Source organism: Parasteatoda tepidariorum, chromosome 5 (genome assembly GCF_982258835.1).
Source record: "Parasteatoda tepidariorum strain Cologne lab strain chromosome 5, Ptep-v5.0, whole genome shotgun sequence".
NCBI lineage: Eukaryota > Metazoa > Arthropoda > Arachnida > Araneae > Theridiidae > Parasteatoda > Parasteatoda tepidariorum.
Window position 1 is genome coordinate 52,937,185 of NC_141759.1, and position 27,698 is coordinate 52,964,882.

Here is a 27,698-nt window from a genome sequence, read left to right on the forward strand (position 1 = left end):
TTCTTAAAATACTGTTATCGTGATGTTTAAATTCAATCGTTATTTGATGTTAAGTATCGCACAACTCAAACATAACATAAAGACTAAAAAAACAAATTGGAAAATGGAACTTTTTGTTTAAAAGAAGAAGGAATTTAACTGTAAAGCTTTCAGGATATGGATAATCCTTCAAATCAACCAATGAGTTGCGTCAGTTAGAAAGCATAATCTTAATTTTTTCTGCTTCAACTGCTTCTTTAGACATTGCAAAACCTGTGCCAAATCAAGAAACGGCCCCATAAATTGAGATTTCCAGACGAACATTTCCCGCTTGTGTTACGGAATCCATGAATTATGGATTCCTAAAAGGACGTTTTTTTTTACACTGAGATTAAATATTTATCGTCAGTTTTTTACAGGCTGCTTCGGTAATGAGTCACTTTTCCTTCCACTCTTTTAAATCATGAATGAATGTGGATGTGACATATTAAGATTTATGTTGCTTATGACAAAGTGTGAAATCGTGACGCTCAAGTTGTGATTAGTTATTTAAATCGTCTGCAGTCGAAAGTATTGCTGAAAACTTAACAGTAAATGGTAATTATTGAGACCAGTTCTTGTCAGGGCCTGATGTAAAAAATGCGGGACCTTAGGTCAGGGGCCCCCTTATACCAAATTTGCATGTTGTTTAGTTAAGAAATATTTTAAATTATTTAAAACTTAAGTAAGTCACAATATAATAGAAAATTTGAGCTTATATTTGTTTTAATTTTTGCTAACTTACAATTCTAATTAACTATTATTAAGCAAAAACACAAACAGGAATTATTTATAACACTTAGGGGGCCCCCAAAATGTGGGAACCCCAAGCTTGGGCTTCTTAGGCCTTATGATAAATCGGGCACTGGTTCTTGTGTTCAAGTCTATCAGGCGAAAAGGATAAATAAAACAATTTACAACTGATATAAATAAATAAATAAGGTAAGCAAATAAATAAATAAGCCTAGATAAAGAAATTTAACTAAAGACTCATGGAGTCTGGCTACTTTAATCACGTGACGACTCAAAACTCGAAGTCAAGCTCTTATTCGTTCTTTTTCTTTATCGTCTGCTATTTTATTTCATTTTACAGTCAAAGTAATAGCATATAGGCAGACCTTGCAATCACATTTTCTTTTTTAAAAGATGCATTTAATTGCTAGCTTTCCAATTTTACGCAACTTGCGAATCAGAGTCAAAAGGACACACCTTAGCATTTCTGAGGACAACAGAGTGTTCTAGAGTTAAAAGTAATTCTAATAAAATATTTTAAAAAATTGTGAATGGTTCCAAAAATGCGATTTTGGAATTTGTTTTCTCAACAATGCTTTCATCTTCATTTATGATTCTTAAATACTATATATGGATTAATAAAATCAGATACATGAGGGAAATAATGGATGAATACGTTAAATAAAATTTTTAAAACTCACAATTTTACCGAATTTAAAAATAGCTAACTGCAATTATTGTAACATAATAATATTAAATGAATTCTTTAGTCATGTTTAATCATGTTTTCCAAGTCATTAAATAAGGCAGTTTTAAATTGAAAAAGTTATTTTAATATTAAATTAGTTGTTAGTCATGTCTTCCAAGTCATTAAAAAAGGCGGTTTAAATGGGGGGAGGGGATATTTTGTAAACAATTTTTTGACGTTTCCGTACATTATAAGACTGTTTTTTTTTTTCTTTTTTATTCACTAAACTTTTATCGTTATTTTTAACTATGATCTTTGTTTGATGACATTTACATGCCAGAAATTACTAAATTACTAAAATTTTAGCATAATTCTCATAGAAAACTCGAAATGATATCATATATTTTATCATAGTTTCACATATATATTATTAAAGAAATCTATATTAGGATAGAATAAGTGATGAGTACTTAAATTATGTACCCAAAAAAAGCTAGCTTAAATTAAATTAAATCGCATCGCTCGATTATACCTAGTTATTATTTTATCTGCTTAAATGAATCACGCATAACAAATATTTGCCTCAAATTTGCTTTGCAGTAAAAGTACAAACACAAATTTAGGTTAGCATCATCACGTCTTAACCAACAAACGAGACAAAATTGTGGAGATCATATTTTTTTTCTTCCTAGCTTTCTCTTCTTTGACAACAATGTATAACGTTCCACTTTCAAAAAGGCGTTCTAAGTTTCTTTTTAAATGCGAACTCGTGTAAACTCTTTGTGTCCGCAGGAAATTATCCACCTTTCTTGCTTTCAAAACTGTTCCTCCCTTAATATGACTCTGCAACTGATATGTAGGTCAAGTTTTTCTGTTTTTTTTTTTTTTCTCCGGTAGTTTCTGATGTGGTTGGTTTTTGTTTTCTAAACTGAATAAAAGCGAATTCTTAATCGTATTAGAGTCATTGCTGTATTCAGGGCTTTTGTTCCAAGTTAGAAGAATGCTAAATTGGAGTCGGAAATTGGAATAGCACATTGTTAGCTCATATTTAGCTGAGCCCATTTTCAGGCTTGAAAAGGGACTGTTGGGAAATGCTGCTGCTCTAAACATATCTTGCAAACAACTTGTTGAGATTGTAAGCTACTTGTAATTAAACAACTGACCCTTTGTGGTGTAAATTAACAGGTCTTTTTTTTTTTTTTTTTTTTTTGCAAAATTCATCAGCAATGGTTATTGCAAAAGATATATTTTTTTGATGGCCATTTCTTTTTTACTCAATGTTAAAACACGCAATCACTTAAACATATCTTTTCGAAATCTTCTATATTCTATATTTTTTTGCAAGTTCTATCCAAAGTTATTTAACATACTTCCAAACTTTATTTGATACAAAAAAAACCGATATTATGATGTATAATTCTATATTAAGATATTTGGTATTTTTAAACCCTATATTTAGGCTCTGGTACAGAATTATATCTAATATTTTACGGTAAGACTTGTGATTTACTTTAAACTAACTAACTAAACTCGCGTATAATTCTATTTTGCAAATTAAAAATTGCAACAACAAAAAATCTTAAATAGTTAAATATCAAATTATAAATAAATACCCGCATAATGAAACAAAAATTATGGATTTTCTTTCAGTTTTTATCGCGATATCAAAGTCTAATGTTGTTACGTTAAAGTCATACGTTTTTCGCCCTGAATATTATTTTCAAAGAAGTAGACAAGTGAATGCATATGTTAATCTAAGTTCTTTATACACTTGTATACTCAGACTAAAAGTAAATTAAAAATACCATTTTGAAAAAAAAATCTGTTCTTTTCAGAACAAAAGTAATTTCTGATTTAAAATCCCAAAACCCGAAATAGGTAAGATTAGGTATTTGTATAAATGCAGCATAAAATTTGTTACCCAGTGATATTTTTAATCAAAAATTTTTTTATCGAACAGTTTAACTAAGTAAATGATATTTTTTTCTCATCTGGCGTTGTTTTGACAAATTAATACTTTAAAATTTAGATTTTGGCTCCATTCTTACCAACAGTTCACTATGTGCAACTCAAAATTTAATATGATGATTGTGATAGCAGTTCAGAAGCACATTTTTACTGTCCATTTTCAGGTCAGTCGTTGAGGTTTTTAAAATATGTTAAAGGCCCTCCCATAAGAGTCTTTATCTGACAGAGGATTTTACCACTTTAATCCTAGAAAATGTGGGATGCAAAGTTAATGGATTTAAATTTAACGAATTTGAGTCGATAATAATTCACAAAAATGTTCTTCATTTGTCTGAAATCAGTCTGAGAAGGACTTTTAGAAATTTCTAGTTATTGAAGGGAACATATGCCCTCCACCCACCCCCCATAAATGACGCCCATGAATAGAACGTTATATTCGGTTTTACAATTCAAATTTTTTTTTCTCTATTGCTCTTTCATTTTGGCCTAGATTCCACTGTTATAAATAACGAAAGTTTAAAAATTAAACTTCAGGCTTTCTTAAATCACAGTTGTGAACCCCCCTAAGAGAACAGAACGTTCTGTACCATATATATATTTATATATATATACACACACAAAGAGAGAGGAGAGAGATTTCCCCTACAATACAGTGTTTAAAACTGAAACCCACACATTGTATTCCATTATTCGAAATCTAAATTCCTTTCGAAACATTTTTCGAATCAGTTTCAAGCAAACGAATTTCACCCCCGGAAGCGTTTACTTCAATCGACATAGAAAAGTTTACTTATCTATTAAATGATCTGATTGTGAAAAAGAAACAATTGGTTAAGTGTCTGTTCTATTACACATTCTTCAACTTTGGAGCATTAATCAAACATCAGGTAAATTACTTCAACAAATTGTAAAATAACTGGTTGTCGGATTAACGATGCAGCCTGTTAACGAGGCGGAACTTGATTTAAAACAACACACTTAGCGGATCATTAGCTAAATCGTCAGAGAATGAGTTGAATTGTTCTTGCGCTGTGTTTTCAATAGATTAAATAAGAAATCATTGGATTTAACAAATTCTCCATTGTGAATTTCTGAAAAATCTATGATCTAGTTCGTACAGTGACAGTAGTTGAAATTCATTTTGAAATGGGATTAATATCCATTTGAATCGCTTGATAAGCTGGTTTATTTTATTGACAATTGTCTAGTTTTGGGAAATTTTGATATATCTTTTTTATTGCTTTATAATGTTCACAGATATATAAAAATCATTAGGGGATAAGATAATAAAAATGTGTGTAACTAACACACACTATAGGTACAGTTAAATAAGCAAAAAAAAATTAAAGACTGAGTTCTCCTTTTAGTTTCAACGTTTTTATCAGAGTCTAGAGAACAAATGGTGTAAGATGTTTTGTTCTTTCAATTGGTCAAATGAAGACGTGTTGCTTGGATTTCAACATTTAGTTCAACGTTTCTCTGCAATCTTACCAGACACATAAGAAAATAAATAGCAATATTAAGATGGTGCAAACGTTTACAATCATCTAATATTTGACTCTTGCAATGTTTTAAGTTTAGTTACTCGCAGTCATTTCGTGAGAAAGAATTTATAGTTACCATGAGGCATTGCAAATAATTCGTTATAATTATTTTTTAACCACATTTATCTGCAATCTCACCGTGTGTGTAACACTTTTTATGTGATTTATATCGCATGTGGTCGAATGCAATCATCTAATATTTTCATCCTACACGATTTTAAGTTTAGTCTTCTATGAGCAACTTAAAATTGCTCTGCAATTTTTAGTTGCTGTGAGCATTTCAAATAACTCTAATTGCGCTTCAATCATTAATTGCCGTGAGTTCTGCAAACAATTCGACGCAATTATTTGTTAGCTACAGTATTCTAAAGTCTCACCGGACACGTATAACTCAGGCGCAGACGTTTGCAATCACCTGATATCTTTATCATGCGTAATTTAAAATTTAGTTGCTCACAGCAATTCCAATACAAATAATTTCATCCACTCATATGTTAACCCCATTTCTCGGTAATATCATAAGGCACGTAACAACACTTTTTATGCAATTCAGATCACAGTGCAAATATTTGCAATTATCTGATTCTTCTTGTGGGATTCTGAGTTTAGTTGCTCAAAGTACTTCTGTGAGTTCACTACAATTATTAGTTGCTATGTGGCCTAAAAATAATTCTACACAGCTATCCTTTGTCCTTTGTCTTTTTATGTCCTTTTTGTCTGCATTCCCTTTAGACACATAACATCTTTTAAACCCTTCGACTGGGGCCCGAACATTTACAGCCACCTATTTTGATCTTGTGCAATATTAATTTCAGCCTCTCACGTCTATTCTATACCACACTCGTCACTTCTAATCGCATCAATACTATGCCACATTCCTCTGCAATCTGACCACGCATGCAACATTTTTACATGCAATTCAGATCTTGTGCAACCATTTTCTACTGGTGTCATTTGAAGGCTCTTGCAATTTGAAGTTACCCGTGTAAATCTAGGAACACACAGCAACTAAAAATTGCACTGCAATTACTAGTTACTCCCCTGATAATCAAAGTACAATTAATAGTTGCTGTGAGCACTACAAATAATGCTACACAAATATTTCTTAGTCATAATTTTCTGCAATCTCGCCGAACACACAAAAAAAAAATTTTATAATTCAAATCACATATAAACTTTCGCAAGCACGTGATTTTTTTTTTATCACGTGCTGCTTTAAATATCCAGCATGTTAACTACCTAAGCATTTTTAAGTTTCAATTTTATTCTCTTCCGATTGAGTCTTGATTGAATTTGATTGATGTCACAAAAAAAAGCAATGTATAAGTAATCGCAAAGATTAAGACCCATTCCTTGGACTTTAAAAGTTTCTCCAATGACTATCCTATGTAGGGAGTGGTAGTTTAACGATGAGAAAGAGCAAAGGGTAAAAAAGGGATTTAGGTTTGAAGTAAAAATCGAATTCTTCTTGATTTGCATTCATGCGTCTTTTAGTCCTTGTGGGCGAAAATAAATCAATAGTTCGGGAGTGGAATAATCATTAAATGATTCATGCGAAATCTGCTGCTTTACAATGTCTGTGAAAATCAGACACGTCCCACAAAAGAAATATGAGATACAGAAGTCAAAGTTGGCTCCCATTTGTTAACAATCCTGTAAAAAATCGTCTTATAATGAGAAGATGGTACCAAAGTTTAGCTCATTATGGATCATTCAATTTGACCCCGGATATCTCAGTTAGCGTTTCTAAAGTATCAATGAACTGCAATAATTTCATTCTAATTTGCATGTGTGTTCATAAACTTTTTCTATTTAAGTAAATTCCCCTAGTAAAGTTCAAAATATGCACAAATAAAACTTAAAAAGTTCTCGAAATTTGCTTCGTTTTCAATTTACTTCTTAGAACTTTCGGTTTAAAATGGTATCTAATTAAATATTGACAACTATTGCAATGAAAAAAATCTGGAGTATATTATTTCTGAGTAAATAAGTCCTGGTGGATTTTGATGCAATAGTTTTTGAAAACAAAAGGCTTTTAGAAAAATCTATGTATTAATAATATTACTCAAAGTTATGCTATCTATGTATGAGTCTTACCTATATTTAAACAAATATTTTTAACTTTCCTAAAATTTTACATTTTCAATATTTAATAAACCGGCAAAAAATTACTGATATTTCAGAACAGTGGGAAAAAACAACGTGCTCTAATATCCGATTTTAAAATGTATCTGCTAGCTATTTCGTATGTAAATATTTTATTACAATTACGAAGTTAATTCTCATATTGAATAGATAATACTAATTTTAAGCCCGTTTTCACAAGAACAAAAGAACAGGGAAACATTTAAAATCAATTTACTACTGGAATGAAAGTAATCCATGAACAGAGCGCAAAATAAAATAGAAAATGTTAATTTCTGAATTACTTTCGACCTAATGATTGGATTTTTCCGTAAATCTTCACGGTTTTGGGATACACTAATTGCTGATTGCTAACAATAATTCAAATAGGGGAGTCAGGCTTGAAAACATGCACGCATCTTTCAATAAACATAACTTTTTCGCAACGAATTTGAAATTTTGAATGGAGAGCTTTTGGAACATTTTTTTTATCACATTTTGAAAGTTTCAAGAGCTTCAGATAGGGTGTCATTTTTATTCGTTCGGAAATGTTTTCAATCAAAATTAACTGAGGAAATTTAAAGCTCGGTTAATTTTAAAATAAAAGATGTTTTGAAAATATCCATTGCTGTAAATTTCTTAACATTTTTAAAGCTAATATATTATCTGTCGCAACAGAGGTTATACTTGCCTAATTATGTCAATCAACATCCATTATTAGGTGTGCTATTGAAATTCTTCATTGAGAAAAGTAGATTCAAAAAGGTCTCTTAGAAAACCTGATTCAGAAGAGAATCTAGCTACACACCACTGGTTTTTGTATATGCAAATTTTGTATAAATAAAAACAGCACCATTTCGGAAAGCTTTAAACTTACCTTTTAAGATATTACAAAAGTTAATTAAAAAGTTCTAAAATTTTGCAACTTTTTGCAAATTTTTCAACAGTGTTAATCAACAGAACAGTGTTTCCATTTCATTGCTCAGGCTGTGAATTAAGCAATCAATGTCTAATGTATATTAAATTTTGCTCAATTAACATTTCTTTTTTTATTTGTTCTAGAATTGGTCTGAATGGCTTTGAGAATCCTATGAGAGATCCAAAAACTGAAGAGGCCAAACGTCACATTGGTCATGTAAGTTGATCAACTATATTACATAAATTTGCAACGTTTTATTAAATTACTCTCTTTGCACCACCCGTGACAAACAGTTGATGCGGAAATGCGAGTAAATGCGTTATGATCCGAAAAATAATCCCATATAAGAACTTCTTCGGGAAAAAAATCCCGTATAAGAACTTCTTCCGAAAAAAAAAATCCCATACAAGAACTTCTTCCGAAAAAAAAATCCCATATAAGAACTTCTTTCGTAAAAAAAAATCCCATATAACACCTAAGATAGTGCTATTTCAAATAACTATTTCAAAAATTAAATTATTATCGAAAGATTTTTTTCAGAAAAAATATTGGGGCCGAACTTTTGTTTTGCTGGTTAAATGTTTCGGTAGTATTTCGAATAGAAAGTTTCGAAATATAAAATATTTCATCTATCTTTTTAATGACTTCGAATATCAAAAGACATTTAGAAAGGCATTCTAGAGATTAAATTGCTTAAATTTGTGCGAAAAAATCAAAATTTTTACAACTTGTTTCAACAGAAATCTTCTTTTGTAAATGGAGTTTAACTAGCATTAGAAAAGCAGAAAACTTTCTGGAATGCAGATGTTTAAAAAAAAGGCCAAATGCAGAATTTTTAATTCAGAACACCATTTTTTTACAATATATAAAAAGAGAGAATTTAATTTTTTAATCAAAAATAATATATTAATACATTTGTGTTAAAAAAACTTTAAAATTTTTTTTCAAGAAGGTACACAATAATTTTTTAAAATCTACTCTTAATATTTTAAATATCATTCAAATGTATGTTCAATTTCTAGAATAGATATTTTTATATTGATTGAACGTTGGGTTCTGATTCTAATGTCAAATGTATTTATAAAATGTTACACATTATGATACTCACATTTTGCAAAATATGTTTAATAAGTGTCTTTTTTAAATTATAAAATTTAACTTCATTTATTTTAAATTAAATAAAGTGTTTTAGCAAAAGTACAACTATCTTATGTAGCGTAAAAAGTGGACTGCTACATTAAAAATTCTGTGCATGGCATTAAGTTAGAAACTGTCAACATTTCGGTCAGCTAAGAAAGAAAGTATGGTCATAACTACCAGAATATGATAAAATTTACCGTGTTTTGTCTTGAATCTTGGTAATTTTCACCGAATCTCCTTTGGTAATGAATTAGTAAAATTAGCAATGAAATATGACTGTATAATATGAGAATAAAATTTGGTAACTTTATCAAGATGTCTTAGAGCATGATATAAAAGCTATTTTTGGTTAAATTTACTTTTCAGTTCTGCATTTTTTATAAAATGTATGATAATAAGAGCTATAATTTTGATAACCAAAATTTCTGGTAAATCGTATGGTAGTACAATTTAAAAAATTACCAAATGAATAGCTTAAATACATCATATTTTGGTCTTTTATACCAGAATTATATTTCTTTTTATTACTAAAAATGTCATTACCATACAGTACGGTAATGTTACCAGAATTTTTTTTACACCTCGTGTGTTGCCAATACTAATTACGCCTACTTTTATTTTAAAAAACAATTATAGAATTTCTATCATTACAACTTTTAAAATGCAGTCCGCATACTTTAACATTAACTTTTTTCCATTTACAATGTAATTAACAACTAACCACAACAAACTTTTTCCACGAAAGGGTTGACGAACGTGCAAATGGACACCACACAACGGGCAAAGGGCAATCAACCCGCGTAGGTTTCGTTCACCAATCCTTTTGGTCACCTACGTAGATGCACCAGAACTCCTGCGTACAAAAACTTAAGCATCCCACGACGAAGCAGACCATAATGCTTTTCGCATGTGAGAATAGATAGCGTATTCGCTCCATGGGGGAAAACCTACGAAGAATCAGCGCCTGTTCTCCGTGATATATGGTGATCCAGAAATTTAATGTCTGAAAGCTACTACATCATCAAAAGAGTGATACTTTTTCATTTAAGAATGTTAATCGATTCCTAATATGGTATCGAAGAGTTGTGTGTATTTTTCTGAAATATATATTACTAATACATCGACTTGAAGTGATATGATTTGAAATGCCGGTAAAATGTGTATTCTGCTATTATGTTTTTTTTTTTAAAAACGTAAATAGTAACTCCTTCTAAAAATAAGTAAGAAAGGCAAGTAATACACATAAATTGAATGAAAATAAATTATTGATTTAACAATACAATGTTTATACTTTACAATTATGTAGTGTAATGGACTTAAAGAGCTGGTCGTTTATTTCAACAAATTTGGCAGTAAAATGTTAATAAGTGTTATTTTTACCCTCTTGCGATCAGGACACTATTGGGGACACTCATTGCATTTGTGCCTTAAAACCATTGTATTAGTGGCATGCAATGATTTTGTAGCATTTATCATTTGTCGCAAAACTTTACTACAAACTATTTCGATTCACTTTTACAGTACAAATTTAGTAGTCTTTTTAAATTAGCATAAGTGATGATAGCTCGCTAATTTATAATTGGTCCCAGACATCGAGTACATTAGAAACAACTATGCCAAAATTTAATAATCCCCTGGAATAGCAGTCGCCTCCCAATGAAGTGAACCGAGTTCGAATCCCAGAAATGGCTGATCCATACAAATCTCGCCTCCAGCTTGCACCGACCACAGTACTGACTTAAAATATCCTCAGTGGTAGACGGATCATTGATTTGAGTCCCCTAGCCGTCAGGCTAACCGTGGGAGGTTTTCGTGGTTTTTTTCTCCATGTAACACAAATGCGGATTAGTTCCATCAAAGAGCCCTACAAGAAGGTGAATTTCTCCCAATACTTGATCCAGGAGTTCCCTTGTCTTCTGGATTGGGTTCGCAACTACAAGGCTACGGAGTTGAACATTAGTAGTCGTAAACCCTAAATTGGGTCGGCTGTTCAACGAGGGTTATAAAAAAATACTTTACAGAGGGTCGTGGTGGCTCAGAGGATAAAGCACTCGCCTTTAATGGTGTGACCAGGTATGAATCACAGCGATGGCTGGTCGATACGAATTCCGCATCCGGCTTGCACCGACCACAGTGCTGACGTAAAATATTCTCAGTGGTAGACTGATCTTGGGTTAGAGTCCCTTTGCCGTCAGCCTAACCGTGGGAGTTTTTCGTGGTTTTCCTCTCTATGTAACGAAAATGCTGGTTAGTTTCATCAAAAAGTCCTCCACGAAGGTTAGTTTGTTACATTGCTTGATCCAGGAGTTCCCTCGTCTTCAAGATTGAGTTCAAAATTATAAGGCTACGGAATTGAACATTTGTAGTCGTAAACCCAAAATTAGATCGGCTGTTCACCGACGGTTATAATATAATAAACAGTTTTGAAGTTGGATTTTAAATATTGGAGTTTAAAGTTACATTTGTGAACACTGACATGCTCTTTTAAAAAACAATTTATATTGTATTTTAAACAACTCTTAGCTACCATAAAAATAAATAAAAGTTTTTAGCAGAAGTGGTTCTTAACGTCTCACTAAATTTAAACTTGAATAATGAATGCTCAAACACTTAGTAAACTGTAAATACGAGCAAATATTAGTTCACTTAGAATTTTTTCGCAGTGTAAAGGGTTTCTTATTTCTGGCATCAAAAAAGCCGGCTTAACGTTGAACATTGAATGTAATTCGGCGTTAATTGGTGCAATCTTAATAAGATGTTAAATTGAACCTTGTCTTTGTTCAATTTGAACACTTATGTTAGTACCTTGAACCATAATGTGATGCTAATTTACAGAAATCTTAATAAAAATTTTAAATTGAACCTTGTCTTTGTTCAAGTTGAACCATATTACGGTGTTTATTTGCTAATAAAATATTTAATTGAATCATTATATCGGTACGTTAAACCATAATGTGCTGTTAATTTTCAGCATTCTTAATAAAGATTTTAAATTGAATCATCACTTCTTTCAAGTTGAATCATAATATCGGTACCTCGAATCATAATAGGGTCCTAATTTGCTATAATCTTAATAAAATGCTAAATTGAAACATGTCTTTATTCAAATTGAACCATAATATCGGTACCTGGAACCAAAATACGTTGCTAATTTGTTACGATCTTATTAAAATCTTAAATTAAATCATATATTCGTTCAAATTGAACCATAATATCAAGTAATCAATTTTAAAAAAGCATTATAATGTGATCCAATTGAGAATCAAATTAAAGTTGAAGCAAATTATTATATTATATAAACGATATTACAGTTCACTAAGCTCTAAAAGTTTTAATAGTGTAGTTGCACAAACTGGGCAAACTCATTTTTTCGAAAGTTGTTTTTTAAGAGTTTTTTCAACTCGCAAAAACTTAACCTTCCAAGGTTATCCTTAAAAACTTTCACCGGTAAATACGATAAGATATTATCGCACCAACTTGAAAAAAAAAAAAAAAAACTACTGACTGTTCTAATTTACCTCACTTACACTCAAAAAACCTTTTGTTTTGCAATCGTATTTCAATAACTGACATCGTATTTCTCACAATCACCATCAAATGGTAAAAACAAGTTTCCAAATAAGCAACAACTTATCACTACTTTATCACTGATTTAAACGTTTACTGAGCAAGCTTAGAATTGAGATGAGACTGTCTCTGAAATTCCTCTTTGAATTGTGACGTGTATTAAGTATCCTTGACATTATACGTTCGAAGGGGGGTATTCTCGAATACCAGCCCACGCTCTGTGTGAAAAATGTGCTTCAAAATAATCTGTTGTATCTCTGTTTTGCTGCTGTTTACATTTCCATCATTAAGAAAAAGTGTCTGCTGTTATGGTAGGCGCCCTAAGGAGTGGGTCTCAGACAACTTTTAAATATATGTCTGCCGTTCATTTCCACTTTAATGCGTTAGAGAAATTGAATGAAGTTGAAATATGTTTCCTGGCGCTTTGAATTTTTTATTAACTGATATTTTTCAATTAGTCATTATGAAGACCAGTAATTACATAAAAAAGTATTATACAATAAATTAGAAAATGCTAATAATTAACAGCCAATTAATCTTATACTTCTCTTAACTATAATAGTGATTTTAATCGTCGATAACAAAGCTGTCCAAAGAACGGCCTGTGGACTAAAACTGGTTTCTGCCAGCATTATCAATCTGGCATCGTGGTGGTACGCCTGACATGCAAGGTATATGGACCATCAGAGTTTATTTTGTGTTTTAAAATTTAAAATATGAGTCAATTTTACAAAATAATAATCTGAGGAAGCACAATGGCTGATAGACTTAATGAATTGAAGTATGCTTAATGAATTGCTTTTAATGGTGTGTAAAAAAGTTGTCCAAAGAACGGCCGTGGATTAAAACTGGTCTCCGTCAGCATTACCAATCTAGCTCGTGATGGTACGCCTGACATGCCTGGTATATGGACCATCAGAGTTTATTTTGTGTTTTAAAATTCAAATTATGAGTCAATTTTACAAAATAATAATCTGAGGAAACACAATGGCTGATAGACTTAATGAATTCAACAATACTGAATGAATTGCTGCTAATGGTATATAAAAAAAGTTGTCCAAAGAACGACCAGTGGACTAAAACTGGTCTCTGTCAGCATTACCAATCTAGCTCGTGATGGTACGCCTGACATGCCTGGTATATGGACCATCAGAGTTTATTTTGTGTTTTAAAATTCAAATTATGAGTCAATTTTACAAAATAATAATCTGAGGAAACACAATGGCTGATAGACTTAATGAATTGAACGATGCTTAATGAATTGCTTTTAATGGTATGTAAAAAGTTGTCCAAAGTACGGCCCGTGGACTAAAACGGGTCCACAAGCACTATGTTTTTGTTCCATTGAAGTCTTGTAAATCTGTAAGCCTTTCGTGGTTCTGAAAATATTGGTTACCTAAGCTTGCATTGTTCTTAGAAGTTTTTCGTTGATTTAAACGTGTCGAAGATCAAATTTTTATTGACAATTCTAACAAAGTAGTATGCTATACAATCAGCTAAAAATCGAAAATTATCATCGTAACCTTTCGACTCATATAAAGTTTTAAGCATTTTTAGAAATGAAAATTTGTTTTATTACGTTAACCGTAACCTCAACCTTTCTTATCAGGATATTTTTTATAACTCTTAAGCCTAATATTTCACTCAACACCCGTTCCCACAAGACCACCTAGGTGATAACGATGCATTGTTCACGCTTTTTAATGAAATCAGATCCTTGTTAAATCACCCCCTTCCAGACTTCTTCAGTAAATAAATTCTTCTGAACAGTGTAAAAACAGCCATCTCGAGTATTAATTTTCAGCGCCATCATTTTCGAGATGATACTAAGTTTCCGTTTTCCTTAAGTCTAGAACATTAGAAACTACTTTTATATTTCTATAATATATTACTTTGTTGGAATACCTCTACAGTAGTGGTAATTTTGATTGTTATAAAATACATTAAAATGAAATCTTAAAAAGCTTTACTTAACTGAACTATCGCACATTGTTTTGATTTTTCACTTGCCAAAAACGTTAACTACTGTAAGGCCGTTTGTTATTTGAGTAGATGTTACCGCTGAGGTGTAGAAATAAGTTATTCAATAGATTATCTAGCTAATATCTATCTAGATCAGGGGTTTCCAACTTACATGAGGCCGGGGGTCACAATTAAAAACACAAATCGAATGGCGGGCCGCAACTTTATAAAAATTTTACGTAGGACTTTTTTATGTTTGAAGGAACATTAAATATTACTGTCAGATTTTTACCAAGTTGTACAAAACAAAAGTATTCAATTACAAATTAAAATAAGAAGTAGATTTTTTAAATATTTAATTGCATATTAAAAAATTCGGGCTACAATAACTTTATTGTGCACCTATGCATTAAACAATTAATGTGCAACAGATATCTAATTATTAAGATATAAAACTTAAAAAAGGTTGCTATTAAAACTTACATAGTAGCACACAAAATGTTCAGTGAGAAAACTGAGGTTTGTCTGCTGCAACCACCAGAGAATAGAAATTTATATTTTAAATTTAAAATTTGCAAATGTGTGTGTAAATAATTTCGTCCAAAATGAGTCGTTTCAAAGAGTTAAATCGGAGAATTTCTTCGAGAAAAATTCTGATACGCACATGCTAAATTATCTTCACAAAATACAAAAGAAATGAAATAAAAAAGAGCAACATACACGATTATTTTTGTATTTGAATAAATATTTTCTTGGATACAAAACCTGAGAATTTTTTTTTGTACCGTTGGTATGTTAAATTTCACAGAAACGAAGAAATTATGTTTTTATTAACGAGAAAAGTATTTTAAACCCATATAGATTTTTTACGAATATTGTCCGCAAAAAAATGACAACTAATATATTTTAGTTCCCAGGCCACAAAAAAAAAAAAAGATTTGCTGACCGGATGCGGCCCCCGGGTCGCCAGTTGGAAACCACTGATCTAGATTAACAAGATAGTTATCCATTAAAGTGCTAAAAAATTGCTTCATTTCTAAGATTACTTAGTTAATCTGTCAATGACTTAGATAATCTACACATTACCGACTAAGCAATCTTTAAAGTGAAAATAAGATATTCGCTAGAACAACAACAACGTTTCTGTAAGTTTAAATTAACATAATTTTACTCATTTTTCGATATCTAAAAAGTTAAGAAACAAAATTATTATTCTATTAAGTTATTAAAAATTATTCTGAAAAATTATCAAGCAATCAGCATTTAAAAACCTGTAACACAAATGGCTTAAAATATTTTTGCATCGAAGGAAATTAGCAGAATATAATGTATTTATCTTTCAATATGTGAAGAATCAAGTCTATACAATGAAACAAACAACAAATTAATTAATAGAATGAGAGAAACTTTGAAACGAAACGGAGAACGTTTATGTGCACATTATGCAATGCGGTAAATTACGGAAAACATTTGATTTCGCACTTAAGCGGATTAATTTAATTAATCTGCTCTGCAGATTAAATAGGTAATGTGCATATTAACGGCTTTATGATCTTTAATGTTTTTTTTTATAGAGTTAACATAATATTAGGGAGACCGGAAAGTAATGTCGTTTCGGCACATTAAATATTAGTTAGTCTTAAAAACCAATTCATTTTTTTTTTCGATCAATTTCGATTCATTTTCGATCCGGCATTTGCTAACGAGAGTGAATACATTATTGATTAAAAATAAAATCTTGATAACAAATATCAAATGCATCGAAACGACATTACTTTCCGGTTCCCCTAACAGATACTGTTATTTATATATAAAGTTATATAAAATATTTATTAGAAGTATGGGTGGATATTCATGAAATAACTAGTAATATTAATTCGATTCACTTTAAATGTAATTGAGTATTTGTATTTTGAATTAAAAGGCACAATTCGGTGTATTTGAATTTTGTAACACAAATATCAAATGCACCGAAACGACGTTACTTTCCAGTTCCCCTAATAGATAGTGTTATCAATATATGAAGTTAAATAAAATATTTATAAGAAGTATGGGTGGATATTTATGAAATAACTAATATTAATGCTATTCATTTTAAATGTAATTGAGTATTTGTATTTTGAATTAAAAGGCCTATTTTTTAATGCAATTCTTATAAATTTATTATTTTAGCAATAGGAGCTAATAGCAACTTTTAAAGAACAGCAAAAATTACAGTAATTTAAATTTTTTTTAAAATACTGTGAAATAAAAGTTATCATGAAAAGCAATCATGAAGCTGATCGGAAAATAGGATTTCATGAAATGAAAGATTATCAATCTTTGTTTTATAGCTAAATGTTAGCTTTCAAATTAAAAAACCACGGTTGTAATTAAAAAAATCAAAGAGTTTATTCGGGAACATTGAATTAAATAACGTTAACACCACCCTGTGGAAGAACGGAAGACCATGATTTACGCCTATGTAGGCACAAAAATATTAAAACAAACCACATTTATAGTTTAATAATTTTAATTGTAATGAAAAAGTTTTCACAATATATCAGAAAATGGGAAATCTGAAGAAATTTAAATAATAAAAATTTATTTACATTCAATAACAGTGAATAAAGAGTGAATAATTCAATAAAGAGTTGTGAAGAGAGAGAGATTCATCAAAAAATTCATGTAAAACTAATTATTGGAACAAAGTCATTATTGATACAAAATTATTGTTGACAAATTTCTAAGAAATGCTCTTTCTCATTAAATTTTATTTATTTTTTTAAATTATTCAAAAGGTACTAAGATTTGATCAATAACTCTTATTTTAAATCGCGTATTTTTAAACCATTATTAAATTGAATTAAATTCTGTAAGTTTCATAATTTCAACTTTTTTTTCTAACATTCATATTTTACTGTACACTTAAAATCGATTTTTACTTTAAATTCCATTTTGATATTCTTTCTTTAGAGTTGTTTTTACCATTATGAACAAAGGGTGCGAATAGTTTTGGTGCTGCCATCTATATTTAACAATACAATTTACACTGTACCCCGAGAGAGAAAGACTCCTTTCATACTCATCATTTTTAGGCCTACGATACTAGTTAGCAGAAAGGGGCTTAGAAACTGGTATGCAAAGGATATCATATATTAAGGCAAGCGATAAATAGAACAAATAGAATTTTGATTGTAAGGAACTATTCTTAATTCTCTATTAAAAATTCTTATACAAGAACAAGTTTTGTAAAGATTCAAAATATTACTTCAAAATATTACTGAAGTAAATTTCATGTTTTTCTTTAAAAATTTGCCAAACATAAAATTTTGATTGTAAAGGACTAAATTTTTAATTTTCAATTAAAGATTCCTATAACTATTAAAATTTCTTTTACAAAAACTAGAAAAATTCTGATAAAAAAGAACAATTAAAAATTCTTATAAAAGAAATATTAAAAATTCTTATACAAGAACATGTTTTGTAAACTTCAAAACATTACTGAAGTCATTTTCTTAACATTCCTTTAATTTTTTTTAATTGTAAAGAACTACTTTTAACTCTATTCTAAAAATTCTTATAAAAAAAACTATTAAATTTCTTATACAAGAACATATTTTGTAAACATGTTCTTGTATAAGAATTTTCATTTATTTTTTCGAAATAGTTTTCCAATTAAAATATATTTCTTTTCATTACTATTATTATTATTAATATTCTCAAAATTAATGGATTCCATTTGACATTAATAACATAATACTAGGATGAACTTCGAACGCGAAAATGATACATATTTTACTGCTATTACTTAGAATTTAAAATCTAAATGCTTAAACAGATATTGTCATTGCTGCCAACATGGATGGGAAAAAATCCAGTAGATTTTACAAAATAATATAAATTTCATGATAATTGTTGCAAAATGAACTAAATATTTTACGCATGGAGAATTTTAGGGATTTTTATAGTCATCAAAATAGAAAAACTGCAGTTTTTTCCAGTTATGATTAACATTAAATGAACTTGAAATGTTACGCATTATGTTTACTCATAATTCTGAATAGTAATAAGCATTTAATTCAAATATAGTTAAAAGATTTTTAATTAATTAAAAAAGGGAGTTTTGAATAAAAAATAAACTCAAAATTTTGGAACAAAAAAGTTTCTGATTTTTATAAATGAGGCTCGTTTCATTACGTATTAATAAACACTTATTTAAATACCTAAAGCAAGTAATATTTTGTGCAAAAATTCTACTTTAAAAGGGATGTATTTAGGAAGCTAACTCAATTTTAGGGAGTTTTTTTAAATTTTCAAAAACCAAAAGAATTTTTATTAAACCAGTAGATCAGGAGAAACAAAATCAAGTACTCTAATGGAAAATCTAGTAGAGTTGACAGCTATGTATTGTATCTATCTATCGTTATATCAATTTATTTAGTTTAAATCTCTCAATATTTTATTTCTTTGAACAGGGAGTTAAAATTAAGATGGATGATGCTGGAAATATCATAATTAAACGAGCTAGCAAGAGTGTAGCTTTCGTGAAAAACGTTAACGGCCCTGAAGATAGTTGCCTGTCTTCTGATGTTCAAAGGTTACAAGGACAACTGGAATTAGAGAAACCAGTAAAAGTGAGATCTTTTACAGCCTATATTTTATCGATTGTTCATTGTTTAGTTTCCTAACCAAGCTGACTTATATTTACTTAATTACTTATGCAATGAAAACACTTTTTTTTATTTGACTTCTTCAACTTTACCTAGCTTTCTGCTGAAAATTTTGTTTTTAAAACCAGTTTTTCACCTTCCAAAACAAAAAAAATTGATCCAGGAAATTATACGAGAGCACTCATTACATAATTGCGCATAACTACACTTATATTGTGCCCACTTTGATTAATTATGAAATCCATTTTTATTCACGGCGACTAAGTTGTGAAAATTAAAAAAAATCCGCAAATTAATATTTTCTTATTTGTATTGGTATATATCAGAGGTGGCCAACCTGTGGCTCGCGAGCCACATGCGTCTCTTTGAAGGATTATTTGTGGCTTTCGATAAATGTACCCGAGTTCCCTTTTAGTTTTTGTGCTATTACATTTTAAGAAATTATTATCGTTCCGTATGTGTTTCAAAATGTCTTTTAAATTACTGAGAACAAATATGAAAGACTAAGTGCAACGTTGTTCAATTCAAGGTGAGTTTTCCATTTCCAATATAATTATGACCCAAAAAGCATCTGGAGAATTAGAATTAATAGAGATGCAAGAAGATCAAGCTCTACAATTAAAATATACTAAGTCGACGTTGATTACTGAGTTTTGGAAATTTGTACCAGAATCGAAGTATCCTGAATTAAAAAAAGGCTGACTGTAGAATTATTTTAATATTCGGAACAACGTACTTATGTGAATCATTTTATTCCACTTTAAAATTCGTAAAATCCAAACACCGATTAGTATTAACTAACCAGCATCTCAAAGAATTACTGAGAAGTGCTAACACCAATTATTCACCAAATTTTAAAGAATTATCAAGAGAAGTAAAATAAATGTGTTTAATTTTTAATATTTAAATTCAATACACACATTTTGTACTTTTACTTATATGTTCTCAATAAATATAATTTATGTAAAAAAATAAAAAAAAAATTTTAATGCCTTTTTTCATACCTTTTAAATACGTATTTAATTGCGGCTCGCGAAAAATTTCAAATTTTGAAAAATGGCTCGACTATCAGGGCCACCCCTGGTATATATTATCCCCGTCTCGCTAGAGAGAAAAAAGGTATAAAATAAAAAGTCCCTAAAATACTAAAATTTACGCAGGTTTTTGGTTGAAGTAATAAGTTTACGGTTAAAGTGAAAATGGAATCATGAAGTATTTATTGAGTAATTCGAAATTTTTTATGGATATGTATGGAACCATTCAACCCCTGTCGCCGTTCATCGCAAATTTTAATTATTATTTTTTCAAAACTATGTAGCTAGGTACTTTATTTACGTCGCACTAGAGCTGCACAATGGGCTATTGGCGATCGAAATGGGCTGCAGGTGGCGTAGAGCAGAGCTCTTTACCTATGGCAACACTTCACATGCTTTCCCCATTAGCGTGCGGAAAGTCATAGAGGAAGGAAGTACGTTAGTTTCTTTCTTGATTTTCATATAGATTAAAATCTTTTAAGTTGGAAAACTATATGGAACTGCAAACTACATTAAACATAACTCTAAAGAAAAGTATCATGCAAATTTTAAGAAATATTGTTATTAAATAAAAAGGAAAAATATTAAGAAAAGGGAAAATATCGTAGTACATTCCTATACAACTGAAAAGAGGAGGAGCGGGAAGGGAGAAGGGCTAAAGGCATGAAAACGGTCTCTCCCCAGATGGCGTATTCGAGTGTTGCGATCGCTAATTAGCGACGGTCTGGGAAACACCCCGAGGATGATCCGAAGACATGCCATCGCAATTTTGATTCTCTGCTGGGGGGATGGCTTCCCAGCTTTGGTAGTGCGACGACCTGCGCGCGAAGTCTAGCTCATTATGGTAGAACAGTTTAACGAGAACCGCTACCGCGCACCCTCAGTCCCTACTAAGGTTGGTGGGTGAGTACAGTAGTGTATCTACCACTACAAAAATATAATTCTAATTCACTAGTCAGGGATCTGCTTAGAGGAAATTTGGGTCCGTTAACGGACCCTTCACAAAATATCTTTTCATAAAAACGGACCCTTCACAAAATATTTTAATTTAAAAACGGACCCTTCACAAAATGATTTTTTTTAATCGGACCCTTCACAAATTTGTTTATCTTCATTATTGTTTTGTTAATTGAATAAACCCTTCCCAGGGCAGAAAACAAGAAAGATGGATGTAAACGAATCAAGTTTTGTCTTCGGCAGACGATTCTTTCATTATTCGTCCGAAATGAATATTCTGCGTTCAGCAGTATAGGCTAAATACCAAATATTTGTATGTTGCATCTCTAATTTAGAAGCAGCAATTGCTGTATATTTTTGAAAATTTAGTTTTTTTATTATAATTTTACAGTGCCGAGCATAATCTTGTACCTATTTACAATTTAAAAAATTCATTGAAAAAGTTTTTTGCAATAACCGGACCCTATTTGCACAAATTCATAAAAGCGGACCCTGGTTGAAAGAATGTGAGTAATTTTCTCACAATTTCACGAAAACCGGACCTTTCACAAAATGTCTGGACAGACCCCTGTCAGTATATAAGACACGTTTACTCAATTGTATGGTGGGGTACCTTTTCATAAATGAAGGTTAACATTGTCAATAGCAAACACTTTCTGTCACTCTACCTCGAAGTGGCAAACCAGTGGCTGAAAAAGTAACTTTTAATCTAATTGCGAACTAAGAAATGATGTTATAACATCATTACTTGTTTGATTGCCCAGTTATAACATCACAGTTTTTTTTTGTATTTTTGAACTCTATCAACAACAACAAAAATAGATTATTGATTTTACTATATCTATATTATTTCAGATGTTCGATATGAAAAAATTCCAGCAACATATTTCCAGAGAATTAAGAAGAGCGTATCCGGATCGCCGGAAACTGGAAACTCAGTGTATTTGTGTCGTAGGTTTCGTCAAAGACAATGCCGAAGTGCTCGACTTGCCTTGTTGGGTCATGATCATAAACATAGTTGCCTTGGACATGCTCAAATCAAAACTGCCACCAAGTAAGTGTTCTTCCAATTATACTTCATTCGATTCACGAATAGAGAATACAACCCCAGCTGCTATAAGAGTTTTGACTGATTTCTGACTTATAAAAAACATGAAGAAAAAAAGAAACTTGTTAAGCAGAAAGATTGATTCCTATTGAGAAAAGTCCATAGGAACGAATATTGAGAAAGGGGTGTGTCGAACATCATAATCTGTTATTACTGTCATCCAGTGTTTCCCAAACTTATGACTTTTGTGTACCCTTTCCAAATTTTTCGCAACGCTGTGTACCACTAATAAAAAAAATTAATGCATTTTTTACTATAAAAAAAATTGCACAAAAGTTAAAAATCGCAACTGGCTGTTGTCCCCACTGATTATTAACTGTTAACTCTCCAAAAAATAGCCAATAGAAAAATACGTAATCGTAAATTTTCATGGCCAGCTTTGTTTTTAAATAAAATTTTTTTAAATTTTCGTTTGTTGCAAGATATTTCGCATAAGAACGCGTACCTCCGCTAAACTGTTCCCATAGCCCTGAGGGTACGCGTACCACACTTTGGGAAACACTGCCGTAATCTATTACAGCTGAAAGACGATTATCCGACTCACTTTCAAGTTTAAACTAGGCAATCAAACAAGTTTTGACGCTTTACACACCCACCTTCATCAAAATTAATTTATCCAACCGTAATAAGTTTTTTTTTTTTCGTTAGCATAAATATTAATCTGACATCCCCAGTGTATGTTTTTTTTTTTTTTTTTTTTTTTTTTTTTTTTTTTTTTTTTTTTTAAAGATTTCTAAAAATACGCAGTTAGGATAGTTACTCAAAATACCCTGATATATATACAAAAGTTGATCAAAATTGTGGAAACACTTCTATGCTAACTCTATGTAAACAATTTTTTTTTTAGCAACGATTGTTTTGGAAGATTTTACAGAGCGAAACTGTTGGAACAATTTTAAAAAAAATCATGCTTGACGCTTTTAGAAATGTACTTTTTTAACTATGGAAAGTTTGCATTAACCAAAATGAGCGTGAAAAATTAACAACTTCTTTCTAGCTTTAATAACAGCAATTTTGAAATCATTCTACAGAATTACTATATTCTTATAAGAATGCCTTTTTTAACTATAGTGGTATTGAAAAAGGAAATCAGTTTTTGAATTCCTACATTCAGTTTGGTCGATGCAAATTTTGCACAGTTTAAAAAAGGATGCCATTTCTAAAAGCTTCAAGGATGATTTTTCAAATTGCAGCCAACAGTTTTGCCTTGTAAAATCTATTAGTTGCTAAAAGAAAATTTGTTTAAATAGAGTTATAGAAGTGTTTCCATTATTTTGATCAAAGCAACATATTTTTATAATTTGTACATAATAATTTTTCAATTTTATATTTTGACTTATAATAAAGGATAAATAAAAAAACAGACTAATAAATGTTTCTTTTTTGTACATGTAATGATCTTTCTTTATTATTCCTTTAGTAAAAAGTAATTTACAAAACAGAAAGTAAAACACACACCATTAATTAAAAGCAATTCAATATTTAGAAATCTATAATTAACCCCTTAACGATCGGTTAATTTTCAAGAAAACGGTCATAAAAGTGCCTATTTTTTTAAACACGTATTTGATTAGTGCTGACATCTAGTTTAAATTAAACTATCTAGAATTATCTTAAAAATATTCTGGTACTGCCATCTGGTGTGTAAAATGAAAAATAAAATGTTTTCTGAGCAAAAAAATGAATTAGTTTTATTCTTATTGGGGCGTTACTACTGAACACTCCAGCCCGAGAATATCACGGGAGCGAGAAATAGAGGGCGAAACCTCACCCCGTCATTTTTACGGGAGCGAGAAGGAAGGGGTTAAATCGAATTGTTGTGATTTATGTAGTGTTAATTACTTATTAATGTACAGTTTTTTTACTTTTATTTATTTCTCACAAAATAAATTGTTTTTATATTTAATCTTAAATTATGTTATGTTAAAAAAATGAAAATTGCAATAGAATAGCTTATTGCAATTTAATGTTTATTAATTTCATAAGGAAAAGCAACATATTTTAGTTACTCATTCGGGAGTATAAATACTAGAAATGTTTAATGTAATTAACTATTAATAGTATTAAAATTAGATCATTTTTTACAGCTGTCATGTCAAAACGTCCTAGTGCTCCCAATTTGGCCAGCATATTCGAGAGGCCACCTCTACGCCAAGGTAATCGCATAGCTGAAGAGGATCCGTACAGCTTACCCGGAATGACGTCAAGAAATTCCATTTACGGCATCTTGGGTGATCCTAAACCTCCAAAACTGCCTCCTAGAGATATTCCAAGGGTTCCTGTACCTACGGTAATTTTTGGAATTTGAGCATTTAATGTCATACACAAATCAGTTTATACAGTCATTATAAAATGAAGAATGTAATAGAACAGAGAGAGTTACACCTTTAATTCATAAATTCGACAAAAAATTCACATGTTAGAAACACGCTTTTAAATTAATTACAAATACCCAGATCACATAAGACTCTTCTCCGAGTATAGCAGTTCTTAAGCAAAATTCCACTAAGAAAAGGCAAAACAGTGACCCAATAACATAGAAAGTTCTATCTGAAAAACAAATTTTCTTGCCTACATCAAATAAGGAATGGCCATCCAATTCAAGTTGAAAACTCTCCACTGTATTGTATTTAGAATTTTTTGATGTCATAGAAAGGTTTATTTTATTAGGCAGATTTAACACTACAACAGAAAGAGGCCGGGATAGCCTGGATGGTCAGGCAGTGAGCCCATGTCCAAGAGTTTGTGGGTTCAATCCCCGCCGGCCGAAGACTCCCCGTGTAGTAAATGGTGATTGATACACGCTAAATCTGTCGAGTCATGAAGTCATCCATGTTCCCATAACAAATCATACCTCTGGGGGTACTGATCCAGGAGTTTCCTTGTCTTCTGGATTGGTTCAAAATTACAAGGCTACAGAGTTGAACATTAGTAGTCATAAATGCAAAATTGGGTCGGCTGTTCAAGGACGGATATAAAATATAAAACACTACAAAAAGCACTTAGGAAGAAGTTGCCTTCAATCTTCTTAGAAGAAACCTTTTTTTATCAGAGTAGACTAGGGTTGCATTTGATATTAAAGGATAGATAAACTTTAGCCAGAAAATAGGTTCTACTTTTTTCCTGTTAACCAACGGAGACTAATTTCCTTATTTAATTGAAGTTTCCCATTAAGCCGCCTCAAGATTATATGCTTAAAAGATGCAATAATTCTGAAAAATGTATAAAAATGCTAAGATGCAGAAAATTCTCAGAACCTGGTATTTTCTCAAAAGTTTTTTTGTTTTGAAATTTCTATCCAAATTATGGTGCTTTTTCTAATTACAATAACTTTTTCAAAACAATTTAGAAAGTAAAATTTATATATTGTTAAAATCATTTTTTTCTTTAACCAAGAAAAAAATAACTTACTTAATTAACACAATTTTTGAATAAACTAGATCAGTCTTTCTCAAAGTGGGCGATAACGCCCCCTTGGGGGCGTTTGAAACCTAGAGGGGGGCGTTAAGGGGCCCAGAAAAAATGAGGGGGCGTTGATGTGGGTTAGGGGGGCGATGTATAATTTGTAATTTCATTTACTTTATATGGTATTTTAAATTTCACTAAAATTAAAACCCACCTACTACACAATAACGAATAATTAGTTTATATTTCTACCCTGTATGATGTTATAAAAACTTAAAATACTTAACATAGATTTCGTAGGATAGTCCGCACACCGTACACAATCAAGTTGTAACAAGTTTCTGCGGATAGATAAAGGAACAAGATCGATGATAGTTAAAAAATCAGAGCAATTTTACCTTAATTACATTGCATCAGAGCGAAGCGATGAAGCCTTCAAGACTTCAAGATCATTTGAATAAAATGCATCCGGATAAGAAGGACAAAAATGTAGCCTATTTTCAAGATCTGGAAAAGAAGCATAATGCTCAGCCAAGTGTATCAAAACTTTTTTCGATGGCTGCTAAGCAAGGCGATGACGGACTTCGAGCTTCATACAATATCTCTCTGTTAATTGCTCAAACATGTAAACCACACACCATCGGAGAAACGTTAATTTTGTCGGCGATAAAAGAAGTTATATCTACTGTGCTCCATAAACCAGCGGCAGATATAATTCGAAAAATTCCTTTGAGCAATAGTTCTGTCCAAAGACGAATTGATGAAATGGCTGAAAACATTGAAAAGTCATTGTGCAATCATCTGAAGACTAGTAAATTTTCAATTCAGTTGGATGAGTCCACCTTACCAACTAATGAAGCATTGTTGTTGTCTTACATGAGATTTATTAAAGATGAAAAAATATGTCAAGAACTTTTATTTGCTAGAAATTTAGAGACAGACACGAAAGGAGAAACCGTATTTAAAACACTGGAAAAGTTTTGTGATGAAAAAGGAATTCCGTTGAAGAATATTATATCAGCTGCTACAGATGGTGCTCCAGCTATGACGGGGTGTCAAAAAGGATTCATATCGTACTCAAAAAAGAAAATTCCTGATATGCTTGCTGTACATTGCGTTATACATCGACAGCATTTAGTTGCTAGAAATTTAAGTGAACGACTATTTCAATCATTGCGACATGTCATCAGAGCAGTCAATAAAATCCGAAACAACTCTTTAAATGACAGATTATTTAATCAGTTTTGTGTTTATATTGATGAAGATTTCAACAGATTGATCTTACACACAGAAGTGCGTTGGCTATCAAAAGGAAATTGTCTGACTCGTTTTTACAATCTGTTTGACTCTGTCATAGAGTTATTGGAAAACGAAGACACAGAATTGCGCGAAAACCTCATCACGTCAAAGAATGATATCGCATACCTAACAGACCTTTATACATTGCTTAATGATATGAATCTCCAACTTCAAGGCGATGACTTGAACTTTATAAAAACAAAAAATGTCATCGCTGCTTTCGTAGCCAAGCTGCTCTTACACGAAAAGAATATCGGCAGACGTGAGTTCCATAATTTTCCCAATTTATCAGTATCCTGCAACAACGACGACTTGCTCGTCTACTGCCAACATTTGAAAGATCTTCACAGTGATTTCATTGAAAGATTCCAGGAAATTTTGAAATTGGAAATACCAGACTGGGTGTTAGATCCTTTTTCAAATATCAACATAGCAATATCACCCCAGTTGGAAGAACTCATGGAACTGACAACGAACGATGAAACAAAAATCAAATACAAAAATGGCTACCAACAATTTTGGCTACAAAAGTCAATTCCCCAGTTGTACCCTGGATTGTGGTCTATCGTTGAACGATTTTT

General features: G+C 31.0%; 1 protein-coding gene across 2 annotated transcripts in view; it reads left to right on the plus strand.

Moving 5' to 3' along the window:
- Positions 1-27,698, plus strand: part of LOC107452839 (uncharacterized) — a 141,369-nt gene that overhangs the window by 106,989 nt on the left and 6,682 nt on the right. For both annotated transcript variants that reach the window (XM_016069452.4, XM_016069451.5), the window contains exons 4-7: positions 8,137-8,209; positions 19,120-19,278; positions 22,161-22,359; positions 24,501-24,703. In XM_016069452.4, the coding sequence (XP_015924938.1) occupies positions 8,137-8,209; positions 19,120-19,278; positions 22,161-22,359; positions 24,501-24,703 (634 nt within the window). The remainder of the gene's footprint in view (positions 1-8,136; positions 8,210-19,119; positions 19,279-22,160; positions 22,360-24,500; positions 24,704-27,698) is intronic.